This window comes from Sphaerodactylus townsendi, linkage group LG06, assembly GCF_021028975.2.
Source record: "Sphaerodactylus townsendi isolate TG3544 linkage group LG06, MPM_Stown_v2.3, whole genome shotgun sequence".
Classification (NCBI taxonomy): Eukaryota; Metazoa; Chordata; class Lepidosauria; order Squamata; family Sphaerodactylidae; genus Sphaerodactylus; species Sphaerodactylus townsendi.
The window spans coordinates 44060811-44085691 of record NC_059430.1 but is presented as its reverse complement, the minus strand read 5'-3'; the positions used below and the strand labels follow the sequence as shown (position 1 = coordinate 44085691).

The following is a 24881-nucleotide window of genomic DNA, read 5'->3' as shown; positions in this document are numbered from 1 at the left end:
GTTTATATAACAACCTACACCTGTTATATTGGGTCTGTGTGGAATCCACCACTGACAGTGCAATAATAGAGTTACACTCTTCTAAATCCATGGATTTATAGGAGTGTAACTCTGTTTAGGATTATACTATGAAAGAGTAGCACAGCATTGGTGCCTCAGTTCCCATCATTCAAGCTCATGATTTTTCTAAACTTTCAGACTCAACTACTGGGGGAGATATAGCAACTGACACCCTGCTCCCTTCTCTGTTGAAAGAAATGGAGCAGGTGGGCTACTGTCTTACAATGCAAAAGGGGTTTCTACACTGATGGACTTGGGGTGCAAAAAACCTTTGGCATCCAAATGTCTACCTCTTCCTGCTTTGTACACCTATAACCCCAGCTTCCTCATGTGGCAAATATTTTTGCTATAGGAGAATTTTAATTAAAAAGCAAACAAACAAAGACCTCTCTATTATTGATCTGCAATCCAACTAAATTGAAAAAGAAACAGTTGCGACCTAACTGTATGTAGTATCCTGTTAAAATGTGTTTCTCATTGAAACCAGTGTAAAGGAAAAAGAATGTGAATGAAAGTAAGCAAGGAATGAAATAAAAACACATGCCATTTTAAAAACAAGAATGAAACAAAACCCAAAAAGATTGCATACCTCTATACCTCTTCCTGTGACTCATTTGAACATTCAGTGGACTTAGGAGGGTATATGTCTGCTTAGGATGGGACCATACATCTTGTTTGCACATCTCATTTCTTGCTTCACTAAAAAGGCGAAGACCCAATCTAAACATTTTCTTATTTTTTTTTAAGAAAAAGCTATATGTTTCGTGGCTCTGTTTACACAATTGAGTAACTTTGGAACACTGCTTCTCCTGAACTCACTTAAACCTGTGGTTTGTTTACACATTGGCGTCATGAATAAGAGACTGAAGTGTGCTGAAAGAGTCAACAACTGCTGGCACTATTTGGGGCTCTTTGGTTACTGACATCTCTTTTGCCCAGATAAGAGATCAAGAGAACGTAATAACTGTTGATGGGTGGAATCTACCATGGGCGGGGAAGTGTTTGTGAAGGATCGAACATACTTTGTAAGGGTGTGTTCCTGAAATGTTCAGCAATCCCAGATTTCTGACAGGCCCCAGAAGAGGCTTCAAAGTCAATTACAAAATGATACAGATAAACAAGTTACAACAGCTGTAGAACAATGTAAAACCAATATGAACAATAAAACATTGATCAACAACAAAACAGTGATTCAAATAGCAACCTAAAACATTAGGAGACCTCCTAAAGACAAAACTACCCAACATACATTCAAAATGCTGCCTTGGTTGTATGTGCCTTAAGTATTAAAGAGTGCTCAGGCACATGCTGAGCCTGTGTGCTGAGGGTCAATGGCAAACTTGACTCCTTCTACAAGTGTCCGTTCTTTGTAACATTTTTACTAGGAATGTGTACCAATTCTTTTTCATTTTGTTTTTGGGCATTCTGGTAATTGGTCACTTTTAGGGCATTCTGGTAATTGTGCTCTTACAATTAATATACGTTTTGTACTATGCTATATTTGTTATTCTTTGCCATTGGTTTTAGCAAGCAATACATTTGGGATCTGTCTGTCTGTCTGTCTGTCTGTCTGTCTGTCTGTCTGTCTGTCTATCTATCTATCATCGTCTGTCTGTCTGTCTGTCTGTCTGTCTGTCTGTCTGTCTGTCTGTCTGTCTGTCTGTCTGTCTGTCTGTCTGTCTCATATTTATATACTGCCCTATCCCCGAAGGGATTTATCATTCCGCTGGAGTGAAATGCTTGTACCCCTCACCCAAGGATCCTCTCTTGCAAATGTCAAGCCCATTAGAGAAAGCATCATTATTTTTACTGGGGAACAGAGGCATAGTAAGGGGGAAAGCGCCCAGTGCACTGGTGCGTCCTCTGCCCCCGCCCGCCACGCCTCCACAGGGGGCATGCCCAGTGTGTTGCATCCCCACCCCCGCTCCATTGGAGCTACGCCTTTGCTGGGGAAAGAATGAGAGGAAAGGTTTAACTCCTCCAAGTCAAACTCTCTTTCATTTTTTAATTGTAATGGCTTTGAGAGATCCTAGATCTAGCTACATCTTTAGCTCTCCCACAATTTCTGTGGTTTGGGTGCTGTTAATTGTTCCTGCCTTGTGTTATTGGCAGGAAGCACTCACGGCACAACAGATACTGGCTGGATTTGGATGGATGGGAGTGTTGCTTTTGCTTTCATCTACCCCAATCTGTAGTGCTGCCTGTCTGCATATGGAGGCAAAACATTTGCCTCTGTTTGCCCAGTAGTACTGCTGCCACTGCAAATAGAGTGGAGTGTTGCATTTGCCTCCATCTCACCCAGTCTGCAGCCCAGTCTGCTTGAATGCCAGCACATACAAGTAAAACAAGATTCACTTCTGTTTATATAGAACCAAAAAAGCTCACCCTCACCCCCACCCCCACCCCCACGAGCAAGCAATGGGACCAGTGTAAACACTACTTTGGTATTATCTTACTTGATATTAATGCGTCCAATATGTTAACTGGCAAACATTCCTATTCATTATGTATCTACTCAGTCATTGTCTCTTCAATATCTCCACTTTTTGTTTGGACCTTCTTGTACTCCAACCAGATTGTTCAGTGCCACAAAAAATGGACATGTGCATGGTTCTTTATTCAGTATGGTTAGTTATCATCATGATATTAAGGACTAGAGTATTTTCAATTCAGGTTTTGATTGGTCAGTATCTAAGTGCTTAATATTAGAGGGACATGTGAAATTTATTATGTGTACATATATAAATGGAATGTGTGAAGTGACCCCAAGGTGCTAAGTGTAGAGGGAACTTTCAGTTTCTGTCTATTGCCTTCTCTTTCCACAGCCCCCTTTAACTATGGTCTGAGCCAATAGTTATTAAGATTGTCACTGACCTTTCTGTTTTACCTAGTGACTCAAGAACTTTGACTCAAGAAACCCCATCGAAAACAATTACAAATAAAAGTGATCAAACTCTATATTACTATGAAAATCTCTGCATAAATAAAGGCCAAAAACATTTGCTCCCGGGAAGACAAATTTTGTTCTGTTTTCTAAAAGATTGAAGGGTTGAGCAAAAGTCATTAAAATCCCAAGTCTAAAATCTGAAATTTGAAATGTTGGTACCAAGCGTTTGAGAACATTAATATGGAGGATATTAGTGGAGAAACAGCAGGGTACAACTTTGCATGCCCGTCCAGCTGAGTACTTCTCAGACAGTGGGAAAGTGGCAGCCGGTGAGCTCATATTGACACAGAATATAAAATGAAATAAATGTTCTGTCCGTCAGCACCCTGCAAGACACACAGGATGTTAGTGCCAACCATGTGGGCACTGGTTTCCTCAATCCCACCTGCCTCACTGCATGTGTATCGTTTGACTCATGGCTTTTGGCACAAGGATCCCTCCGACCTTCTTTGTTTTCCCCTCTTCTCCCAGCTTCTCTCTCACAAACAGCCACAGTCTTGGTATGTAGCCAAACTGACCTTGCTATGTGTGAGAAGAACTGGATATTTTACCTTGGTAAACATTTCCCTGCTATCTGTCCTGCACAACTTGTGAACTTTCTGTCCTGCCTCATATTTGCAAGGAAATTCAGGTGTGCCAGTAGAAGGTAGAAAAGACAAAAGTGCCAGTTCCTGGACAATCAGTTCCTGGGTTTGTCAGAGGCAGTCGAAAGTCAGCGTTGTACCTTTCTGTTGAATATGCTGAGTAGGAGACAGGAAAGTGGGAGATTCAACAAGGCTGAACGCCAGTTCTTTCATTCCAGCCTTGCTATAAATAAGCAGAGAAAAAGTGGAGAAGCACTCCATAATTCACTCTTTATTGATGAATACTTAAATGAACTCTTGGGTGAAATCCCTAATGTAACATAGCAGCAGAATGTCAGCTTGCCTGTTTGCTGGTGGCTTTATCACCCTGTGAACTAAATCCTTAAAATCCAGGTGTGGTGGCCTACAGTCAGATAACCCAAATGAACCATAACAAGGGACTGGTTGAGTCATACTCTTAAGCATCTCTGTAGACTGCAAGAGGCCTGAATGAGATGGGAGAATGAATTTGATTAGAGTTTTAAACCGTTTATTAACAATCACTTCTATAGTGATGGAGCACATGCTCCATGGTGCAGAGTGGTAAGCTGCAGTACTGCAGTTGAAGCTCTGCTCACAACCTGAGTTAAATCCTGAAGGAAGTTGGTTTTAAGTAGTTGGCTCAAGGTTGACTCAGACTTCCTTTGGCGCTCGGTAAAATGAGTACCCAGTTTGCTGGGGGTAAAGTGTAGATAACTTGCGAAGATAGTGGCAAACCACCCTGGAAACAAAGTGATGTGACATCACCCCACGTGTCAGAAATAACCTGGTGCTTGTACAGGGGACTACCTTTACCACATATGCCTGGTGTATTGCAGGCAGTGCAAACCTGGATAACATGTCAAACCTACCTAGGAACAGGCCTGCCTTTGCCTATCTTCCGATCCATCTCACAAATAGCCTCCAGTGTAGGCAGAAATTAGCCAGCATTTTACTGGGGGAAAGAATGGATCTGAAAACTGACCCTTTCTCTAGAATTCTTTCAGTTGCATGGAGACAAATAATGTTTCGCTAAAAAATAACTTCCAGTAAATTTAATAATTTTTTAAAAACACAGTCTTTAAAGAGTGTGCAATTAGACTGTAAAACCTATTTCCTGAATCCAATCAAATGTTTCAGCTGGTGTTTGGAGTTATTCCTGTGACTACCACCTAGAGTTGGGAATAGAAAACTAGTTGTATCTCATAATTTAAGGCATAGGAATCATTTTTCCACAGAATGTACTACAGACTTGATTAAAAGCATTTTTTGTTTCCTTCTTGCAAGTTTTTTTGTGTGGACACATTAGTTATAGACATAAAGTTTAGACTTATTGTAAGTTAGCGCCAAACAACATGTTATGTTGGGGATCACATTCCCTGTCATGTCACTAAGGTTGCCAGGCCCCCCCCCACCCCCGGCCACTGTGTGGGTGGGATGTCACTATTAGCCTTAGAAAGCAGCCAGGAATTGAAAAATGAGGAACTGGGTACCATCACCGCCAGGGAGAAAGGAATACTCTAGCAGTCATGGCGGGATTGCTGAAGCTCACTTTCCTTCTGGCAAGAAGAGCTCAGTTGGGCAGTCTTATGTGAAACCGGTATACAAGTTGAACTATGTTGCGATGTGTGCAATGCTAGTACACATGCAACATTAGAATGCTAGTGAAAACCCTGCCTGACTATGGATCTCGGGTTTGCTAAAACTGCAGCTGACAGCCCTGTTTAAACAGAAAAGGTTATCTAGCTAAGATCCTCTTAGCTGCCAGATTCATGTTTAAAAACAAGGTTTAACTACACATCATATTTTCCTAGTGTCCTTCTCTGATGATCCCTGTCAATCAGACATGCACCTGGAGTTCCACTTTGGTATATTGAGGTTTGCTAAGAGAGGTGTATATTCAACCTGAAGTGCTCCAGGGTGTCACTATATGCCCTGCTGGGGAAATTCAATATGTAGTTAATCTGTTCAAATGGTGTAAACAGCTGTTGCAGTTTCACCTACATTTTCATGTACATAAGGATTTGATTAGTTACATGGTCCCCTTGTCAGAACACTTGGCAACTATTTTAAAGATAAAAATAACATTCAGTGTCTTTTTTATTTTTTCCTTCCTTCCCAGACTGTAGGAGTAATAGCTTGATTAGCTTGGACTCGGAGAAGGGTGGTAGAGTCGTTGAGTGGAAACTAAATTAAAAGATCACATTTACATATTGTTTCCCCTTGAGTGATGAGCCTGTCTCATGGGATCGGTCTGTTTCCAGAGTACGCTTCCAAGACCCTCACGCTATTGACCACAAGAGACGCATGCCAGGTTAACAGAACATGTAACTTCTGTTTGCATTGCTGACAACAAATTTGTACCAGCCTGTTCCCTCCACTTTCACATGTTCACGTGCATTCAGTTATTTTGGGACAACCGAGCCATGCTTTGGAATGTTTAGACAGTTGGGTTTCTGTCATTTGCTTATGGCTTTCTTTAAAAAAAAAAATTGGAAATAATTTGGGCAATCACTTATTCACATACCTTAATCTTTTCAATTTATATATAATTCTGAGATTCTTGTGGGATTTACATCCAGACACATTTTTATAATAAAGTAAAATAGAAGTGAAGAAATTCAAACAAGTACACTTGTTACCACAATAATAATTGTTTGGATCTAACATAACAAATACCTCCCCCTGAACACCTGCTTTCGCCCTGCTCCCCCTGAAAAGCTGCCATTAAAGGTTGGGGGATCCTCAGAAACAGAGTGAACTTTGGTGCAGAGGAAAGGGGTGCAGCACAAAGGGGAATTGGAAGAAGCATAATTTCTCCAGTTTTCCCTTTTCTTTAAGCCATCCCTGCATTCCATTCTGTTTGTGGGGTCCTCTAGCACTCAGCACCAGGGGTGTAATGAGGCAAACTGGAGCCCTGGGCAAAACCTGATGCCCCCCCATAGGCGGCCACCCCACCATGACCCCCAATTTTATTTGCACCAGGTCATTGGTGCCTGCAGCGGGTGCATTTTTAGACATATCAGCACCAAAATTTCAGCATATCATCAGGAGACTGTCCTGATGCTACCCCCAAGTTTGGTGCAGTTTGGCTGGGGGGGGCAAAGTTATGGACCCTCAAACGGGTAGCCCCCATCTCCTTAGCTCCTGGAAAGAATGGGGGATGGGGGCACCCCCTTTGAGGATCCAAAACATTGGCTCCCCTGAACCAAACTGCACCAAACCTGGGGGGTATCATCAGGGCAATCTCCTAATGAGACTCTGAAAGTTTTGAGACTGCGCCTTCAGAAATGTGCTCCCCCCAAGCCTGCACCCCCCATTGACAGCAATGCAGAAAACTCACTCCAGAACAAAGATTCTTGGGCAAATTTCTGGGATGTTCCTTCAGGGGGCGCATTTTTGGATGTATTGGCACCAAAATTTCAGGGTATCATCTGGAGAAGGTCCTAATGCTACCCCCCAAGTTTGGTGCAGTTTGGTTCAGGGGGACCAAAGTTATGGGCCCTCAAAAAACAGCCCCCATTTCCTTAGCTCTTATTGGAAAGAATGGAGGATGGGGCTCCCCCTTTGAGGGTCCATAACTTTGGCCCCCCTGACCCAAACTGCACCAGACCTGGGGGTATCATGAGGGCAGTCTCCTGGTGAGACCCTGAAAGTTTTGAGACTTCAGAAATGTGCACCCCCCAGTCTGCAAACCCCATTGACAGCAATGCAGAAAACTCACTCCAGAACAAAGATTCTTGGGCAAATTTCTGGGATGTTCCTTCAGGGGGCGCATTTTTGGATGCATCAGCACCAAAATTTCAGGGTATCATCTGGAGAATGTCCTAATGCTACCTCCCAAGTTTGGTGCAGTTTGGTTCAGGGGGGCGAAAGTTATGGACCCTCAAAGGGGCAGCCCCCATCTCCTTAGCTCTTATTGGAAAGAATGGAGGATGGGGCACCCCCTTTGAGGGTTCATAACCTTGGCCCCCCTGAACCAAACTGCACCAAACTTGGGGTTATCATCAGGACAGTCTCCAGATGACACCCTGCAATTTTAATGCTGATACGTCCAAAAATGCACCCCCTGCAGGACAAAATGTGAAAAAACAAAAAAATAAAAACGGATCGTTCACATGCCCCCATGTGACTCAAAATTCTGATGCCCTGGGCAATTGCCCAAACTGCCCAATGGATGTTACGCCCCTGCTCAGCACTCAGGAACAGTGTTTCAAAGGATGTTGGAAGTTACAGGAGGAAAGGAGAAGGGGTGAACATTGATTCGTGGTTCATTGAATCCAACCAATGTCTATATATTTTCACTGGATGCATGCATAGTATATTGCCATCTAAACCCCTGCCCTGGAGGGAGGATCATGTTAGAGGCCTCATGATCCATTACAGTGGCAGACATAACAAGGTCCAATTGATGAGTAACTTTATTCCTTTGCGCATAATTAACAGCACTCCTACCTTTGTGTTGCCCATTATAGGCAGGAGAGTCATATGGGCTCTTCTTCATCTTGTCTATCTGACCCAGTTTTGACCATATCCAACTTCTTTGCCTTTACTGCTTAGGTCCTCTGATCCTTTGGGCTTTCATCTGAGTGGCTCAAATTGCTTTCTAGAGGAAGAGGAAGCTAGATGGTCATCCTTTGTTAAGATGATTGCTTCCTAATAGTCAATAGTAATTAAAGGATGTTATCTCAGTGGGTGATAACCACTGGAGATCTTTTCCTAAATTGGCTGTTTAACTGCAGAGTTGAGTCTGAGACAGGGGTGTAATGAGGCAGCCCTGGGCAAACTGTAGCCCTGGGCAAAACCTGAGTTGGATGCCCCCCCCCGCCCCCCGCCATGGGCGGCCACTCCACCACGACCACATTTTATTTGCACCAGGACATTGGTGCCTGCAGGGGTGTATTTTTAGACATATCAGCACCAAAATTTCAGCATATCATCAAGAGACTGTTCTTATACTACTCCCCAAGTTTGGTGAGGTTTGGTTCAAGGAGTCCAAAGTTATGGACTCCCAAAGGGGGTGCCCCATCCCCCCTTGTTTCCAATGGGAGCTAATAGGAGATGGGGGCTACAGTTTTGAGGGTCCATAACTTTGCCTCCCCTGAACCAAACTGCACCAAACTTGGGGGGTGCCATCATCTCCAGATGATACACTGAAATTTTGGTGCCGATACATCCAAAAATGCACCCCCTGCAGGAACATCCTAGAAATTTGCCCAAGAATCTTTGTTCTGCATTGAGTTTTCTGCATTGCTGTCAATGGGGGTTGCAGGCTGTGGGGAGCACATTTCTGAAGGCACAGTCTCAAAACTTTCAGGGTCTCATCAGGAGACTGCCCTAATGATACCCCCCAGGTTTGGTGCAGTTTGGTTCAGGGGGGCCAAAGTTATGGACCCTCAAAACTGTAGCCCCATCTCCTATTAGCTCCCATTGGAAACAATGGGGGATAGGGGCACCCCTTTTGGGAGTCCATAACTTTGGACTCCCTAAACCAAACCTCACCAAACTTGGGGGGTAGCATAAGGACAGTCTCCTGATGATACGCTGAAACCTTGGTGCCGCTAGCCTAAAAACCGCGCCCCCTGCAGGCCAAAAATGGAAAACCACTAAAATACCCAAAAACGAGCACAGCATTTTGATGCCCCCCCCCCCACAAGGTGATGCCCTGGGCAGCTGCCCACCTTGCCCAATGGGCATTATGCCAGTGGTCTGAGATCAGTGTTTTGTAAGTATGTGTGAGAAAGGAAGACAGATTATACTTTGCATATGGGACAGAAATTGAGAGTTTTCAGTTGGAGATGGCCGAAATGGAAATATTCTTGAACACTGATCTCTGAGAATTTGAAGCAGGATTAATAGCTGTGCTGCTTGATTTTTTTGGAGCCTGCTTTTTCCTGCTATGTTCTTTTTGTACAGTTCTCAATAAATACATATTGCTCAAATGCCATCAATCTCTATCTCAATGCCTTCTCATCCAAAGGAAACAAAACCCTATGGTACTACTCCTGAATATTTCATCATTCAGTGAAAGAAGAACCATTAGAAAATAAAAGTCAAACCATCACTGCCATATCCTAAATTTAGGTTTCCAGACATTACTGGTTGATGAATATATTCCTATTTACCAGAAAGGAAAACTGCCAAGAAGAAGAGGCAGTAGTTTTAAATTTGCATACAAGTTACAGTTATGTATGGCAATTAAAATATTTTGTGTAAAGCTTTGGTGAGGGTGATGGTCTTATATTCAGGGTACTCTCCCTTTTGGGTAAATAGGGCAGCCCCTTTAAATGAGAAAAGGATGAAGGCACTACACCACCTGCCTTTGTCTTCCTCCTGTATTGCCACCTTTTCTCTCCCTTTCTCCTCACTTTGTTTCAAGTGAAACTCTAGTTCTGTTCTACAAGAGGAAGAAGAAGAACAGCACTTCACAGGCTTTTAATGATATTTGCTCAGGATAAAGATAGGCTTTATGTTGGCAAATAGGTGTACTCTTCACACTTTTGCTGAAATAATAGGTTTGCAGAATGATTGGAGCACCTGAACTGGAGCACTAGTGAACAAGAGGGAGAGGAACTTTACTCTTACATCCCTCCTGGTCGTTTGTTCCTTTAGTGGAACTTATTTTGGAACCCATTGGGTACAAAAGATGAAAAGTGTTTATAATGATATTTTCAGAGGAGAATCAGAATGGCTTGGCACATTCCTTTCAATGCATTCTCATCTATACATGTTCTCTGGTGCTGCAATGTGTTTATGAGGAAGCTGTGAGGTTGGAACTCCATGTTTCCCTTGTAGCCTTGAGTTTGTGAACTGCTGTGCTGTGACATTATTGTATTTCGGAACACTCTAAGAATTTTCCCAGTCCATAGAGATTAGGGAGATTCTTGTAGCATCACACAACATCACTTCCTCAGTCTCCACCCCCAAATGGCTCCCAACTACAACCTTAATTGTTACTTCTGTTTCCCTCACCATTGGTATATACTGCACTAAATGACTGAATGGGATGCCAGTGCAATAAGACCTGTCAGAGTATGCATCATGTTCCGGATTCAGACACTCAGTGTTAGGAAAATATGATTTGAATAGGCACCTGTCCTCGCAGTGTAGGGAAAAAAAGTGGCCAATGGTGTGACATGTTCCTGGTGGCTAAACATGTATTATTTCAGCTACATACATATGAAGATTTCAGCTTAGTATTTTTATCATACACCCTGTATAACCTCTATGTTTTGTACAGCACCTGACACAATACCAACAGAGGATGGTATATTCCCACGGGGGCCTATACTACTGTAGGCCTATTCTTCCAGTTGCTTCTATTTCATCATATTCAATCCAACCACACATTACACCTTATACAAAGAGTGTTGCTTTTATGCCAAGTAGGTGGTAACTCTCTATCCATCACATCAATAGCTAAGTGAAGGCATAAGATCCTTTCCTATAGACAAAAGCATGTTTCTTCTTGTTTTCAGAACACATCTCAAGGCTACAATGGCAGGGACTGAGACCAGTGAAATAACATCTCTGACATCTCATTTCAGAAACCAGTTTACGTAGCGGAACTGTTGATGCGCAGCCAGATGGACACTGCCCTGGATGTTTGGCCAGTTGTCTAGATACCATGGAGAAATGGTTGAAGCAAATTGGGCTGGAAAAAATCCATGGAAGATGGAGGTCCTGTGGTTGGGTTGGAGGCACGTGGTGGTGGTGGGGGAGATGGCCACCTTCCAACTCTTGAAAGGGTGCAGCTAACACCTAGGCCAACTGTCAAGAGTTTAGGTGTGACCCTTGATACCTCCTTGTCTATGGAGGATCAGATCACAAAGGTGGCCCAGCTGGTTTTTTTCTTTCCATCTCCCCAGGCAAGGTTACTGGCCCTCTATTTATCAGCCCTGACCTAGCTACAGTGATGTATTCAACAGTCACCTCCAGATCAGACTACTGTAACTCGCTCTACTTGGGCTACCCTTGAGACTGCTCTGTAAACTCCAGTTGGTGCAAAATGTGGTTGCATAGGTCCTTATGGAGACACTGTGGTGAGTGCATATACATCCAGTGCACTATCATCCGAATTGGCTTCTGGTGGAACAAATCAGGTTCAAGGAGTGTGAGAAAAGTAAAACCAAATCCAAAGGAACCCCTTTACACAAGATTGTGCTCTACCTTGTATCTAAAGCATGAGAACTGTAGGACACCCTGCTATGGCTCTATAGGTAGTTCTGCAAGTATTTCTAGAACATGCAACTGTGTGAGGCACCAATGTGCAAAACTGTACTCTCTATTTAGCCAGTTTCCAATAGCAATAAAAAATGAGTGTCCTATGAAAACAGGTTGTGGTCTTCCTTCAGTCTATCCAGTAGGTTATACTCACTCAGGGATGTGAGAAATTTTTGTCTGGATTCTCCTCATAAGAAAGGAGACTTGGCAGTGTCAAATCTTTGATTGATCCAAGTGGTTAAATATTTGCTGTATTAAACAAGCACAGCAAAGAGAAATGATTCACTGCTGACAAATAGGTACTCTATTGCTTGCAATCTGTACAGCCAGGTTCCACTATTCTTACTGTGGAGATTCTAACTCCTTCTTTGAAATTATATTTAAATGATATTTTGGAAGTTGGCCCCTTTGTCATGTTCTAAGGCTGCCAATCCACCGGTTGGGGCTTGGAGATCTCCCAGAATTATGACTGATCTTCAAACTACAGAGATCAGTTCCCCTGGAGAAAACGGCTGATTTGGAAGGTAGACTCTGTGACATTCTGCCTTGCTGAGGTTCCTCAGCTCCCCAAACCCCAGGCTCCAACCTCAGATCTCCATGAATTTTCCAATCCAGACTTGGCAACCCTTAAACCTTTGTAACAGATTTCACTGGACAACCATTCACTTGTAACTAGTTTAGAAGCCTGCTCCCCTCAATGCCAAACTCCCACTCAGTTTAAATATGTCCTTCTGTATTTTCTAACTCCTTTCTCAACATTCCTCTTTTGGAGAGGAAATAAAATCAAAGCAAAGAGTCCAAGTACTTTTCAGTCTTCCTTCTCTCCAACGTTAAGGAACGCTGGCCAAAGGCTCCTTAACAATGCAGTTCTTCTGCTGTGGTACAAGGCCTGATTGCTGGAGGAGGGATGCAAGAGGCCTCTCCAGCCACCAGTGAAAGAACCACCTACAGTATTTCAAGGCTTCCATTCAGGGCTCCTACTGGTTAACTGCTAAGACATAACTGCTTAGGCGACCCTCCTTCCCTCCTGATGTGGTTTTGACCCCATTAGCCACTGGCATTCGTTCTTACACCCCTACTCTCTCCTAGTTCAATTTCCTGAGGTTTCTGATTTCCTGAGTGAGGAATTGGGGGGGGGGATGTTTAGAAAAGAGGTGGCAGACTAGAGGAGGAGGAGGACAGGGAGGAGTTGCTTGTTGTCAATAAAAGGGCCCCTCTTTGCCAGCTAAGGCTACAGGAATATTGGGAGGAGAGAAACTGCCTGCACTGACAGGGCCTGCATTCAGAAGGAAGCCCAGCCCATCACAGTGAGTATGCAAGGGCATGACCAAAGTCTGCTCTGAATTAGTTCAACATGGTAACATTTGCAGGGTTGTACTTTTTAGCTCAATAGGTACAAAGTCATTGACTTAATGAGTATGTGCTCAAAACTAACTCCTGGGTTGTGGCTATCCTAATTGGAGGGAAAGTGAACTATTCAAGATTGAGTATGAAGACTCCTGACTATAATGGCTTGACCAGATTTTAAAGTGGACTGACATTTGTGTCTGTTTGTTCCTTTGGGGATTTTAAAAGTTGGTCTCCGTTGTTCAGTGATGAAGTATGTATAATTTGTGTATATAATGGAGCATAAACAATATTTCCCACTTTTTTTCCAAGTCAGGGTAGGTTAGATTATTAGTGGAAATTCTATTTAGTTGAATAGTTTCCTTTCCCCTTAGCAACAACAGTATAGTAAACTTGGTCTCGGCTAAGTAATTTTGGTGAAATTATGCTGCATAATTATGAATCAAAAATGAAAATGTGTGACATTTTTGGGAAAGTTTTCTAAAAAATATATTGATTACAAACAGATGACTGAATTCTTCAGATGTTGTCATATTTCTCCAGCTTTCCTATTAAAAAATCACTGAGATCCTGATAAAAACCTTCAGCCAAGCAAAGCCAGGATTTTTTTGCAGAAATCTTATTTTGTTACAAACTCTTTGCCAAGCTCTAATTTATTTGTCCTTGGAAAGTGTGAGGCATTTTGCGGGGAAGAAACTTATAATAACAACATAGCATTAACAAGCCCATCAGCAGTTCTGTAATTTTGGCAATATGTGTGAGGAAAGAAGAAAGAAATAGAGGAAGACTGGAGAGGAAAAAAGCAGGGGTGGTAGCAAGATCTTTTTGTCAGCATTTTTCGAAAGAAGGATTGCTCAGAAAGATTAGAGCAGCTACCTAAACAGAGGAAAGACTACCATTAGCTCCCAAACTTCACAGTATCTTTTTCCTGCTCGCCCCATACTCTGAACTTCCAGTTCTGGTCCATTCTGTTCCAGGTCAGCCTTCCTTTCAGGCCTTAGGGATGCCAAAGTGACTATGATATACAGTAAACTGATAAAATACACATTCTGCAAATTTTGAATTCTGTTGGAACATAAACAAGGCCTTACCAAAGCGAAGACATTTCCATAAAAGAGACTTTTAAAAATTGAATATTGGAGAAACTGGGGAACAAGGAGCTGAAGGGAAGCCCGGGCAAGAGGCTAGAAAGATGGATAGCATCACTAGTTCTACTGCAAGCCTGTTTGGTTTGACCTCTAGGGGATACAAATCTCCAAGAGTAACTGTTAAACTTATGATGAGGCCAGCAGTGTCAGAGAGGCAAAGAGGTCTGAGAATAAGAAAAATAACTCCTTTTTTTTGATGGGTGTGGGGGAATGCTGCTTACAGACAGTCTCTTTCTTTTTGCTGTTGCTGTTTCTTGCCATGTGTTCACAGAACCTGGAAGCAGGCTATGAGTGTGCAGTCAACTGTTTCCTGGCACTGATGAGGCACTTTGCAAATCCCAGTGTGATTTAGACACTCCCTTCTTCAAAAGCATTCTGCCAGAGGGAGCAGTGAATGCTTTCTCCTAACTCTGGTGTGCTTCCTATTCCTGTTCAGCATTTGCTTCTAGGACGACCCTGCTCAGTACCCCGACCTATACAACAGGGATACATGAAAAACCAATATGAAAGAGCTGTAATGATAATATGTCAGAAAGAACTGAGGTGTCACAGATCAGAAAGAACGGAGGTGACCCATGCCCTATTTGGTGAGGTGATCTCTGTCTTAAGCCTTGTTTGGGATGGACTTGGCTCTCACAATGGATCACCAGCTCATTTCTGAGTGTGGTTTTACAAGTGGTCTGAGTGAAGTCACAGACTCTGTTGCTTTAAAGTATTTGGTAGTTTTTATTTTATTATGACACAAATGTGCACATTTCCAGTTTCTAGAAACAAGGAATCCTAATCTGTGCTCCCCCCCTCCCCTGACTCCCTGCATAAAAAGGGTGGAATCTGTTTATCAGTTTTGATACCTGGCCCCCTCTCCCTCCAAAGTCACTGTGACACAGCACTCAAGAACAGAGGATAATATTAAGCCAGCACTTAGGTTTGCATCCCTGCTCTCCACCAACATAGAGATGGGAGCTTGGGCACTGCTATGCTTTTGCACTGAGGCTGTGAGAGACAGGTTTTAGCCGACTGAACTTGTATCACCACTCTAGCTGTGACAGTGAGATTTGTGTGCAAACATGATGGTAGAAACCCAAATGTTTATTTATTTATATACCAGATTTCCTGTTCAGGCAGCTTGAAAAACATAACAAAGCTAGCAAAACATAGAACAGTGTGGCATCTATTTGTCTAAAATGAAATGTAGCTGCACATTAAGAAAAAAAACTTTCTTAAAAGAACATTTCTTGAATATCTCTGTATGAGTAAAGGGAACTTGAAAAACTTGCAGAGGGTGTGACACCTGCCTAGAACTTCCAGTGGGTGAATGGAGGACCCTTTTCACATTTTCCCTGGCCTTTTGCCCTTCCTCCACACATACAAATGCCTTCTCTTTCAACTCCCTGTCAAAACCCATCAATCCTATATGCCCCCAGGTTGGGCAACTGAAATAAGTTTGGGGAATATGATGTATTTATATACAAAAAGTGGTTCTGATTTCAATTTCTGAGCCCTCAGTTTACAAAACTGATCTCAGTTCAAAAGTCCAGATTTGCCATGTAAAGTCAAAGTGAGTGGTTTGTATTGATGGCTCTAGAAATTTCTGCATACTGCTTTGGATCACTTTGGAAAGTAAAATAGCATTGAAATGTTCAAATGAATACTGTAAATAAATAAAAAATCAACAGTAAGCTAGTTACTGCCAGCCTCCAAATAGTCCAAGGCCTAGCTTTCAGGGCCAAATGAAAAGTGACAGACTTGCCATTTTTGGTTATTTGTATGTTTGCCCTTCTTGTCTAAAATGATGACAAGAGTTGTTTTTTCACAAGAAAAAGGTCTATATATGCATTTGAAGGGAGCTAAATCTCCCATTTATATCATCTACTATGTTACTTTTCTTTTCAAGCACTTTTCTCCAAGCCAAACATATATTGTGATATTGGAGCTAGACTGAGAGAAAATTTCCCCAGCAAAAGTGGAAAGTAAGAGAAGGTTCTAATCCCCTGCTCACATGTCCCTTTTGTGGTAAAAGTAGGACCCGTCCTCTGATTTACATGTGAAGAACAAACATAGCTGCCTCTGTTACATCTAAGTCTAATTCACACAAGCAGGAGAATACATGTCTCTGGGGCGGCAAAACTTTAAGGTGGTAGAATACACTGTACCACTTCTGACTGTGCATAGCAGACAGTCATTGCTGTGATGCCTAGACTGTGCTGCTTCAGATTGCAGATGCAGACTTGTACAATACTCCAACACATTCCTCCCCTCCCCAATTGTTCCACGTGAAAAAGTAGCTAGTTGGCAGAAGAGGCTGGGCTAGAATTCCTTCAGTGTCAGTCTAAGCCAAATCACACCTTTCCAATACCATTGACAAGCACAGCCTGTCACCTTGTTTTCTACATGGAGGGATTTTTTCTCCTATGATTCACCACATATTCTCTGCTGAATGTTCCTTCTTTGAGGAAATGTTTGATACCTTTTGCTGAAAACTCTGACATAACCAGTATAGGTTGCATTAGAATAGGAAACAAAAGGACCATCCCAGCAAGACAGACGAATACCTTTCTTTTCATCTCTAGTTGAAAACATCTGACAGTGGTGGATTTTGCACAGCACAAATATAACGTCTTTGGGATGTTATAAAAAGTGTTTTGAATAAGACCTTGGCACATCTCTCTTCCACAAAATGAGTACAGCCTGTTTTATTTATCTCAACCTTGGTTTTCAAAAATTGCTACTGATCCCCCCCCCCCCCAAAAAAAAAAATGGGTTGAACATGGGTCCTGCCTGCTGAGCGAACACACAGCAGGCAGAAAAATGCGTTATTTTTCCCACCCAAACCTCTTACTTTTATTTTCACTGCTTGTGCCAGCCATTTTGTATGCTTCAGCAAATGAGCTGCAAGCAGAGGAAACCTCCATGGAAAACCTTCACCAAATGGCAGAGGCAGGAGAATCTCTGCAGCAGTGCACAAAATGGCAGGTGCAACAGTGAAACTGACAAGAGCTCCATGCAGCAGGCAGGAAAAAAGATCCATTTTGGCTGGCAATGCTTGTGCTGTGGGAACACAAAAATGCCACAACAAATCTTTTTACAATGTTTTAAAGATGTTATATTTATGCTGTATGGAATCCACCAATGAAAAGGCTGAAATGAATGTTGAAATAGTCTCCAGAGCTGTGGTAAGTCTAAAAGATAAGGAGTTATAATACATGCTCTGTGTTTAGCATGGGAATGGCAGGCAAACACAGAGGAGAAAGGAACACCATGTTTGGGAGAAGCAGGATCCCAAGTCCAAGAGCCGTGGCTAATATTTGGCATTCCCCATCTGTATTTCAACATTTCTGAACTTGCAGAACAGCTCACCTCCTTTTCAACTATGATCCTCCCTTTGCAGACAGGGAGGGGGAGCGCAGCTTGCCCACATCCACCAAAGTCTGATTAACCCACTAATAGAGGGCGTTTTGTAACAGCCTCCTTAAAGGGCAAGTGCCAGCCAGTCCCTACTTTTCTCAGACCCTTTCGTCTGACTTTTTTGCCTCCAGCAGCAGTTGTCATAACAAACACTCCACTGCTAAACCTTGCAGCTTGTCTAGAGAGTCCAGCTGGCCTCAGTGGACCCAGACTAAGCAGAAAGAGGGAGAGAGGGAGGAAGAGAGAGAAGATGCGGACCCTCATTGTTCTTGTGTTCCTGGCTGTCCTGACGGTTACAACTTTCTGTTATGGTAGGTGGTGTCTTTTATTGCTGGCAGAACTTTAATCTGATGACCTTTAATCTGATGACCTTTCTCTCCTGATTTTCAGCTCCCCTTTCTGTTATGTCTGACTCTCACTCTCACATCCTTCATTATAGGCACTCCTTTATTGGTACTGTGGTCTAATCTAGTCTTCTTGCTCATAGTTCTCAGGTCAGCCCCATTGTGCTTTATGTCCATCACAGACAATTCTGTTTCTGCTCCTTTACAACCCCATTTTATCAAAACACAGATGATGAGGAAAATTAGGCCATATCCTCTTACTTATGGCTGTTTATACATAAAGTGATCACTTGGAAAATACCAGATGGATATTCCTCAGATATATTACATCCATTGACTGTTTGCTAGTTGACAGATACTCATTGGGGTTTCAAAATATCCTCAGTGGGACAGATTTATGAGAAGCATTGTTTGATGATATTTAATCGGGTAATACTTTATGAACATTTTTTTTTGTCCAGAAATTCATATCTCTTGTAAAGCTTCAGGTATGATCCTATGGGGGCTGAAATGGGAAAATGTTTGGTAAATGCCCATCATGGTTGGGAACTGAAGTCCATTTAGTGCAATCAGTGCAATCCTATGCAGAGTTGCTCCAGTATAAGACCATTAAAGACAATGGACTTAGACTGGAGTAACTGCATAATGTTGTGCTAGATATTGGGGATGATGGTTGTATTTGTCAGCCTGTCTGAAGCAGGACTTGCTTCTTTGAATGATCTGGCTGTATCTTCTTAAGTCGAACATGGATAGAGTTGAGACAGAAATCTGTCAAGTGGACAGACTGTCAATAATGATTTGGATGTTGGTTGTCTCCATAAGATAGTTAACAGAGTACTGAATTACCTTTCTTACAGCAAGATTGGAGTTTGTGAACTATTGGGAACAAAAGATACTACCTTTGAAAGGGCATGGTTAAACAAAGTGAAGAATGTTTATAGATTGAGGATATAGAAATTAGAGATGGAAAAAAGAATTTGGAAACCATGATAAGAAAGGATATGTATATCTATTCTTAATATTCTCTTGTTGAATACTGTATAATGTGAAATGTATATTCTTTGTTATAATTTGGTGAAACAAGCAAACAACTTCTGTTAATAATTTACTCTAGATATGTTCTAGTATACATGCCAATAGCATAGCATAGAATGGCATCTCTATGTCTAAAGACAGTATTCCTTTGATTGTCAAATACCAAGGACAAAAAACAGGGGCTTCTCTATCAAACTCTGTTTGTGAATGGACTAAGGGCACCTGGTTTGCTAGCTTTGAAGACAGAATAGTGGTTCACATGAACCTGTGACAACAACCTCCACCTCATAGTTTCCCCTTGATTTTTCCCACATTCTGCACCGAATGTGCAGATATCATTCCCCACACATTCTGCACAGATTTGCCATCCCAGAGCCGATTTTCATCACTGTGCACTTCAATGTACCAGTCACTGATATTGTCGTGGGCAGCACCAGAGACTTAAACCACCACTTAAAAAAAATTGTGCATAAGTTCTAATGAGTGATCATGCTATTGCAATAAGATCCAATTGGAGAAACCCACCAGAGGGATTTAAACTGCCATTCTTTCTTGTGATAAGGGCCTGAGAAAGGTTCACAGTAGCCCAAGTAAAATATGTTGAACTGTATTTTCAAGCACAAACACATTCTGGCCAGCGTGGTGGTGGTGGAGATGGTGGGGAAGGTGGGGTGGGGGGAGGCATCACTTGCAGTTCCAGAGTCCTCATTAAAAGTCTCAGACCAAACAGGAACATTTGAACAAAGAAAAGTGTGGGATCCAGGGGTGTGGATTTGACCAATCCAGGGTGTGTGGATTTCCAACAAAAACAAATTTGGGAGAAGCGTTTTGCAAAGATGGTCAAGCCCATCTGGTTACACTTTAAAAGGAAACATCACTGTATAACCACTTAGGGGAAAAAAACAGGAAAATTACAAATAGAGCCCCCATTAACTCTGGAACAGGCCCCAAAACATGCACAACATGAAAAAATACCCAACCTTATACAGCAATAAATCCCACGAAAATCCCGTGAAACAGCCTGTAGTTAAATCTTGTACTTACATTCTTAATTGCTCCTTTTGTCAATGATGATCTTACAAATGATTGTCTTTTTCTTTTATCCCCCCCACAGAGTCCTACGAGAGTATGGAATCACATGAATTTGCAAGTAAGAAACTATACGGCAAACTATCTGGCTTCCATAGGGCATTGCTGCTCATGTTCTCATGAGAAGTCTTGTGAGAGGTCTAGAATTGGTCTACTTCCTTTGCAATCATTTTTGCCAGCTCTAGAAAAGACAAATAGGGGGCCTTCACCATGGCCTTTCTGTTTTCAGGCAGTCTAGTCTGGTTCTTAACTGATTCTCTCGCCTTCACATTTTTCTTTTGGCACAACCTACCCTCTTCCATACCTTTTAATCTAGATTTGTGATGCTATACGGGAATCACCCTAAAGCCGTCATGAGGCCCTCTTCATGACATGGGATGAAGGATGGGGGGGGGGGGGGATCTGGTAATGCAGTATGCAATAAGATGACTAGCTGATAACAGAAAAGTGGACATTGCTCTAAGAGGAAGGGTGATATGAGGTAAAGTAAGGAAACTCAGACCTCTTCATCAGCAGAACTTTTTATTTATTATTGAACTTATATACCGCCCTCCCCTAGAGGGCTCATGGTAACAAAATGCAGCAAGCTTCCCTATCCCTTTTTTTCTCTGACAGAATGACTACCTGAAAGTTAATCTACCCCTGCCCCACGTGCGTGGAGCAATGATACATTTGCATGTTCCACCATATGAAACACCTTGCATGTAGGGAACTAGCCTATGAGGGGAAAAGGTAAACTAGAATCCATCTTCCAAAGGAAAAGTATGGAGCTTCTTCAGCGTAGCTGCAGAGGTGTGTGTGAACCTTGCTAGTAGTTTTTTTGTCTCATCAGTTTCTCTTTTTAAATTAAAATATTATTGTTCTTTTTTTAAAAAAACTAAAATCTGCCCCCTTAGAAGCAAAACAACAGGAGCAGCAATATGCATTGGCAAAGGATGGAGCAGGTGAAAGGGAAGGTTGACAAATTTCTTTAGCTCTGATTCTTATTGGCTCTCTCATTAAGAGGAGAAAAAAGATTGCTTTATCCTTTGCTTGAGGCCTGGAGACTGCAAAGCTGTGTGAGTTCCAGATGCACAATTATCAGGGCTAGTATTAGTATGCAATTATGTATAAGCCCTTTCGTTAGTATCTAGAAGTACACCATAGCAACTGTGGAAAATAGTTGACATCAATCATTCTGGATGGTATAAAGATAACGGAAAAAGCAGATTGAGGCCCTTTCAACACACCAAATGTATAGTGGGTTGCAGTTAGGATAAAGAAACCGGCTTTCTGGTTTTTTTGTTCGCATGCATATGTGCAGGCTGCGATACGAGCCCACACAAACAATGCGAGTTGCTGTCGCGCCTTCACACGGAGACACATCTATTTTTTTATTTACCTCCCATCGATGCGTAGCTACACAGACGTGCACAAATGAACCCCCACAGTCATGCTGACATCTCATGATACCTCAATACAACCAGTTGCACCTGCGTGGCTACGCAGATGTAAACTGGAATTTTTTTTTAAAGGAAAGCGCAGCCAAATAAAGTACCTCCTGCCTAGCCATTCACTTGCAAGCGGCTGCAACCCAGAATTTTTCAAAAGACTTGTGGTTAGTCGAGTCTCAAAAAACCTAGTTTGGGGGAAATAATGCAGGGCAGACTCACTTTAGGGGCAGGATCCATGCGAAGTCCCCCCCCCCCCAAAGTTTTTTTTACAGTCATTAACCTGTGTTTATTGGCCTGTGAGGAACGGGCCAAAGTGTTTCCTATTATGAACAAGATGGCCAGTGTCAAAGGGACATTAGCAACACAGTCCTAAGGGCATTTTCTTGGGAGTAAGCCCCATTGAGTAGACTTGAGTTGATTCTGAGTAGATCAGCTTAGGATTGCTCTCCAGATGGAATAATTTTCAGTTCAGCTCCAGAACATAGAGTAATTACAAACCATCCTTCTCCCCAGGTCCTTTCATTAACAGAAGAAATGCGTACAACTTCATGAGGACTCCACCCAGGAGAAATTCGATTGTGCAGGAAAGGTAAGTCTTCTCTGGATTTAGGGCTGCACACCAATGAAGAGTGAGAGGCCATCTCTCCTACAATAAGAAATCATGGTCTTTGGGGAAGGGCAGTTATCCCTTGGAAGGTAAATCACAGAAAGGGTGGGCTTCATTGTCTTTTGTAAGGTCTGATCAAAATTAAAAAGGGACTGGAAAAATAATATGAGGGGGAACACTGGAATAAATACAGAAATGCTGCAGATTGAGAACTGAAGTATATTTATACCGTGTTTCCTTGAAAATAAGACAGTGTCTTATATTAATTTTTGCTCCCAAAGATGCACTATGTCTTATTTTCAGGAGATGTCTTATTTTTCTGCTCCACAGCTGCATGCTCTGGTTGACGGGCATTCTTCCAAACAAAAACTTTGCTACGTCTTACTTTCAGGGGATGTTTTATATTTAGCACTTCTGCAAAACCTCTACTACATCTTATTCTCAGGGGATGTCTTATTTTCGGAGAAACAGGGTATTGGCAAAATATTTGGGATGGCTATGCCTTGGGTCACTACATAACTAATCTACACAATCTGAATCACAGCTGAGTTCTCACTATTATCCAGAATTCAATGTGAAGGATCTACTTTACATTGTAATCAGCAGCTCAGTGGTCTCTTGCTGAATTGTCAGGAGAGTTGCTTCAGAATCTATCTCTCTCCTCCACCCCACCCCCACCCCAGTTGATTTTAGAAGACTTTCACACATTTATTTCTCAGGCAGTGATTTCACCACCTCATCCTAATAGAAGAGGCATTTGCATAAAACAGCTTCCGTGTCAAAACTAGCCGCTAAGACTCTGCAGTGATTTTCTGTATCTTTGAAACTAAGGGTGCTTGCATATGCCATATCTTCAGGATGTCAATCCATCCAGCTATAGCTCTGTAACTGGGTGTTGCACCTGCTTATCTTGCATTGAACTTTTAATATTATTTCTACTCTGCCTATCTTAGCAATAATTGGGGATGGCTTTCCCACACGCTGACTGGACTGACTGCTCTTTTTATGGGATCTTGTTTTAAACCGGTCTTTCTCTGTAACATTTGTCCAGGATCAGAGAGCGCAATAAGACCCCCCAGGAACGGCAACGGGAGATCTGCGAGGACTACAATCCCTGTGAACGTTATGCTCTGCGCCATGGCTATGCTGCTGCCTACAGGCGTTTCTTTGGGCTGAGAAGGGGCTAGTGAAACATCAGGAATTGCCATGTCCAGGGCCTGGAGCCTGGGTGTATCTACAAAGTGTGACAACCTCTGAAATGTATTAAGTTGCTTGTCCATCGTATGTTATTCCATCTGCTGCTTCAATACTTCTGTAGCCAATGATTCCTAGATTCTGTGTTAATCAACACATTGCTGATGTAGTGGTGGTTGGACAGAGAAGGATGTGGGTGTTTTAAGAAATAAACAGCTGGTTTGATACAGTTTGTTCATAACTCAAATTTTCTTTGGGACACTTGCATAAGGAGATCTACAGTCCGTTTCCCTTTATTAAGTGCTTTACTGAACCAGTCTGTTATCGTATAGCCCTATTATTAGAAAAGATCTTCTAAACGACTCCATTTTACGTCATTTGGGGAATGACAGGAATGTGGCAGCTTTCCTAACCCCCTCAGGCAGGCCATTCCACAAAGCAGAGGTCACAACAGAGGAAGCACATGTCTGATTTTGTTCAAAACCTGAACTTCACTTAGGCTCATTCCGCACACGCAGAATAATGCACTTTCAAGCTGCTTTCAGGGCTCTTTGAAGCTGTGCGGAATGGCAAAAACAGTTGTGAAAGCAGCTTGAAAGTGCATTATTTTGCGTGTGCGGAATGAGCCTTAAATAAGCAGCTTTTATTTAAAGGTGGAAAAATAAAGGGAGTTTTGAACAAAACAGTGTTAATAATAAAACATTTCGAATAGTCCCAAAGTTGAGGAGAAAAACGCCTCATTAGTCATTAGGTTCTAACTCATGAATTCCAGGATAGCCTGGATGTTTGGCAAGGTCTCTGTTCTCTGTAGACTCAACTTTTCCTCACAGCAGCAAAAGTCTCATAAACACTATGAACTGGAAGACCAGCCAGAAGATGCCCTTCTCACTGCACTATAGTTTTCTGAAACTTCTTTGAAATTTTCTCCCTCAGGATAAAGCACCTCAGCCACTTATCCTAATTCTCTTGAGTTCACCAATCTTTCTTTTCCTGTTGCCTGGTAACTACACACCCAGACTGTAGAAAACACCTCTCTCTGCAGGGCAATAATGCTAAACCAGGACTCACTATGAAGGGGGAACAGGTCATAAGCATCCCAATAATAACATATTTTGCAAGAGATGCAGAGAGGGAGAGAAAAGTGGGGGACAGTACAAGAGAGAGAAAAATATGGTGGCTGGTAAGACAAGACAGAGAGAAGGACTGAACACACCTAAGGGGGGAGGAGGAAAGAAAGCTTGCCACCATATGCAATGGTAGTAATAACCAAGATGGAAGGGGCAGAGGAGAAAGAAATGTGTGACATTGAGAACATTCCTCAGAGATGGTTGGCCATTGGGGTTGCTTGTCTCCATGTTGGACTTGCAGATCACTCAGAATTAAAACAGACTTCCAGACAACAACAATCAGTTTCCCTGCAGAAAATGGCTGCAGGTTTCCATTGTAT

General features: G+C 42.3%; 1 protein-coding gene across 4 annotated transcripts; it reads left to right on the top strand.

Moving 5' to 3' along the window:
* Positions 1–13006: 13006 nt before the first annotated feature.
* LOC125434934 (matrix Gla protein-like) lies at positions 13007–23663 on the top strand. Of its 4 annotated transcripts, none has more exons than XM_048500800.1 (5): positions 13007–13139; positions 17906–18043; positions 20226–20261; positions 22147–22222; positions 23292–23663. In XM_048500800.1, exons 2-5 carry the CDS (start codon positions 17983–17985, stop codon positions 23425–23427), a joined length of 309 nt encoding a protein of 102 aa, XP_048356757.1. In that variant the 5' UTR covers positions 13007–13139; positions 17906–17982; the 3' UTR covers positions 23428–23663. The 4 variants fall into 4 exon arrangements, with proteins under 4 accessions (XP_048356757.1, XP_048356758.1, XP_048356759.1 ...); XM_048500801.1 differs by having other exon boundaries at positions 13086–13139; positions 17864–18043; XM_048500802.1 differs by having other exon boundaries at positions 13092–13139; positions 17867–18043.
* The last annotated feature ends 1218 nt before the right edge of the window (positions 23664–24881 follow it).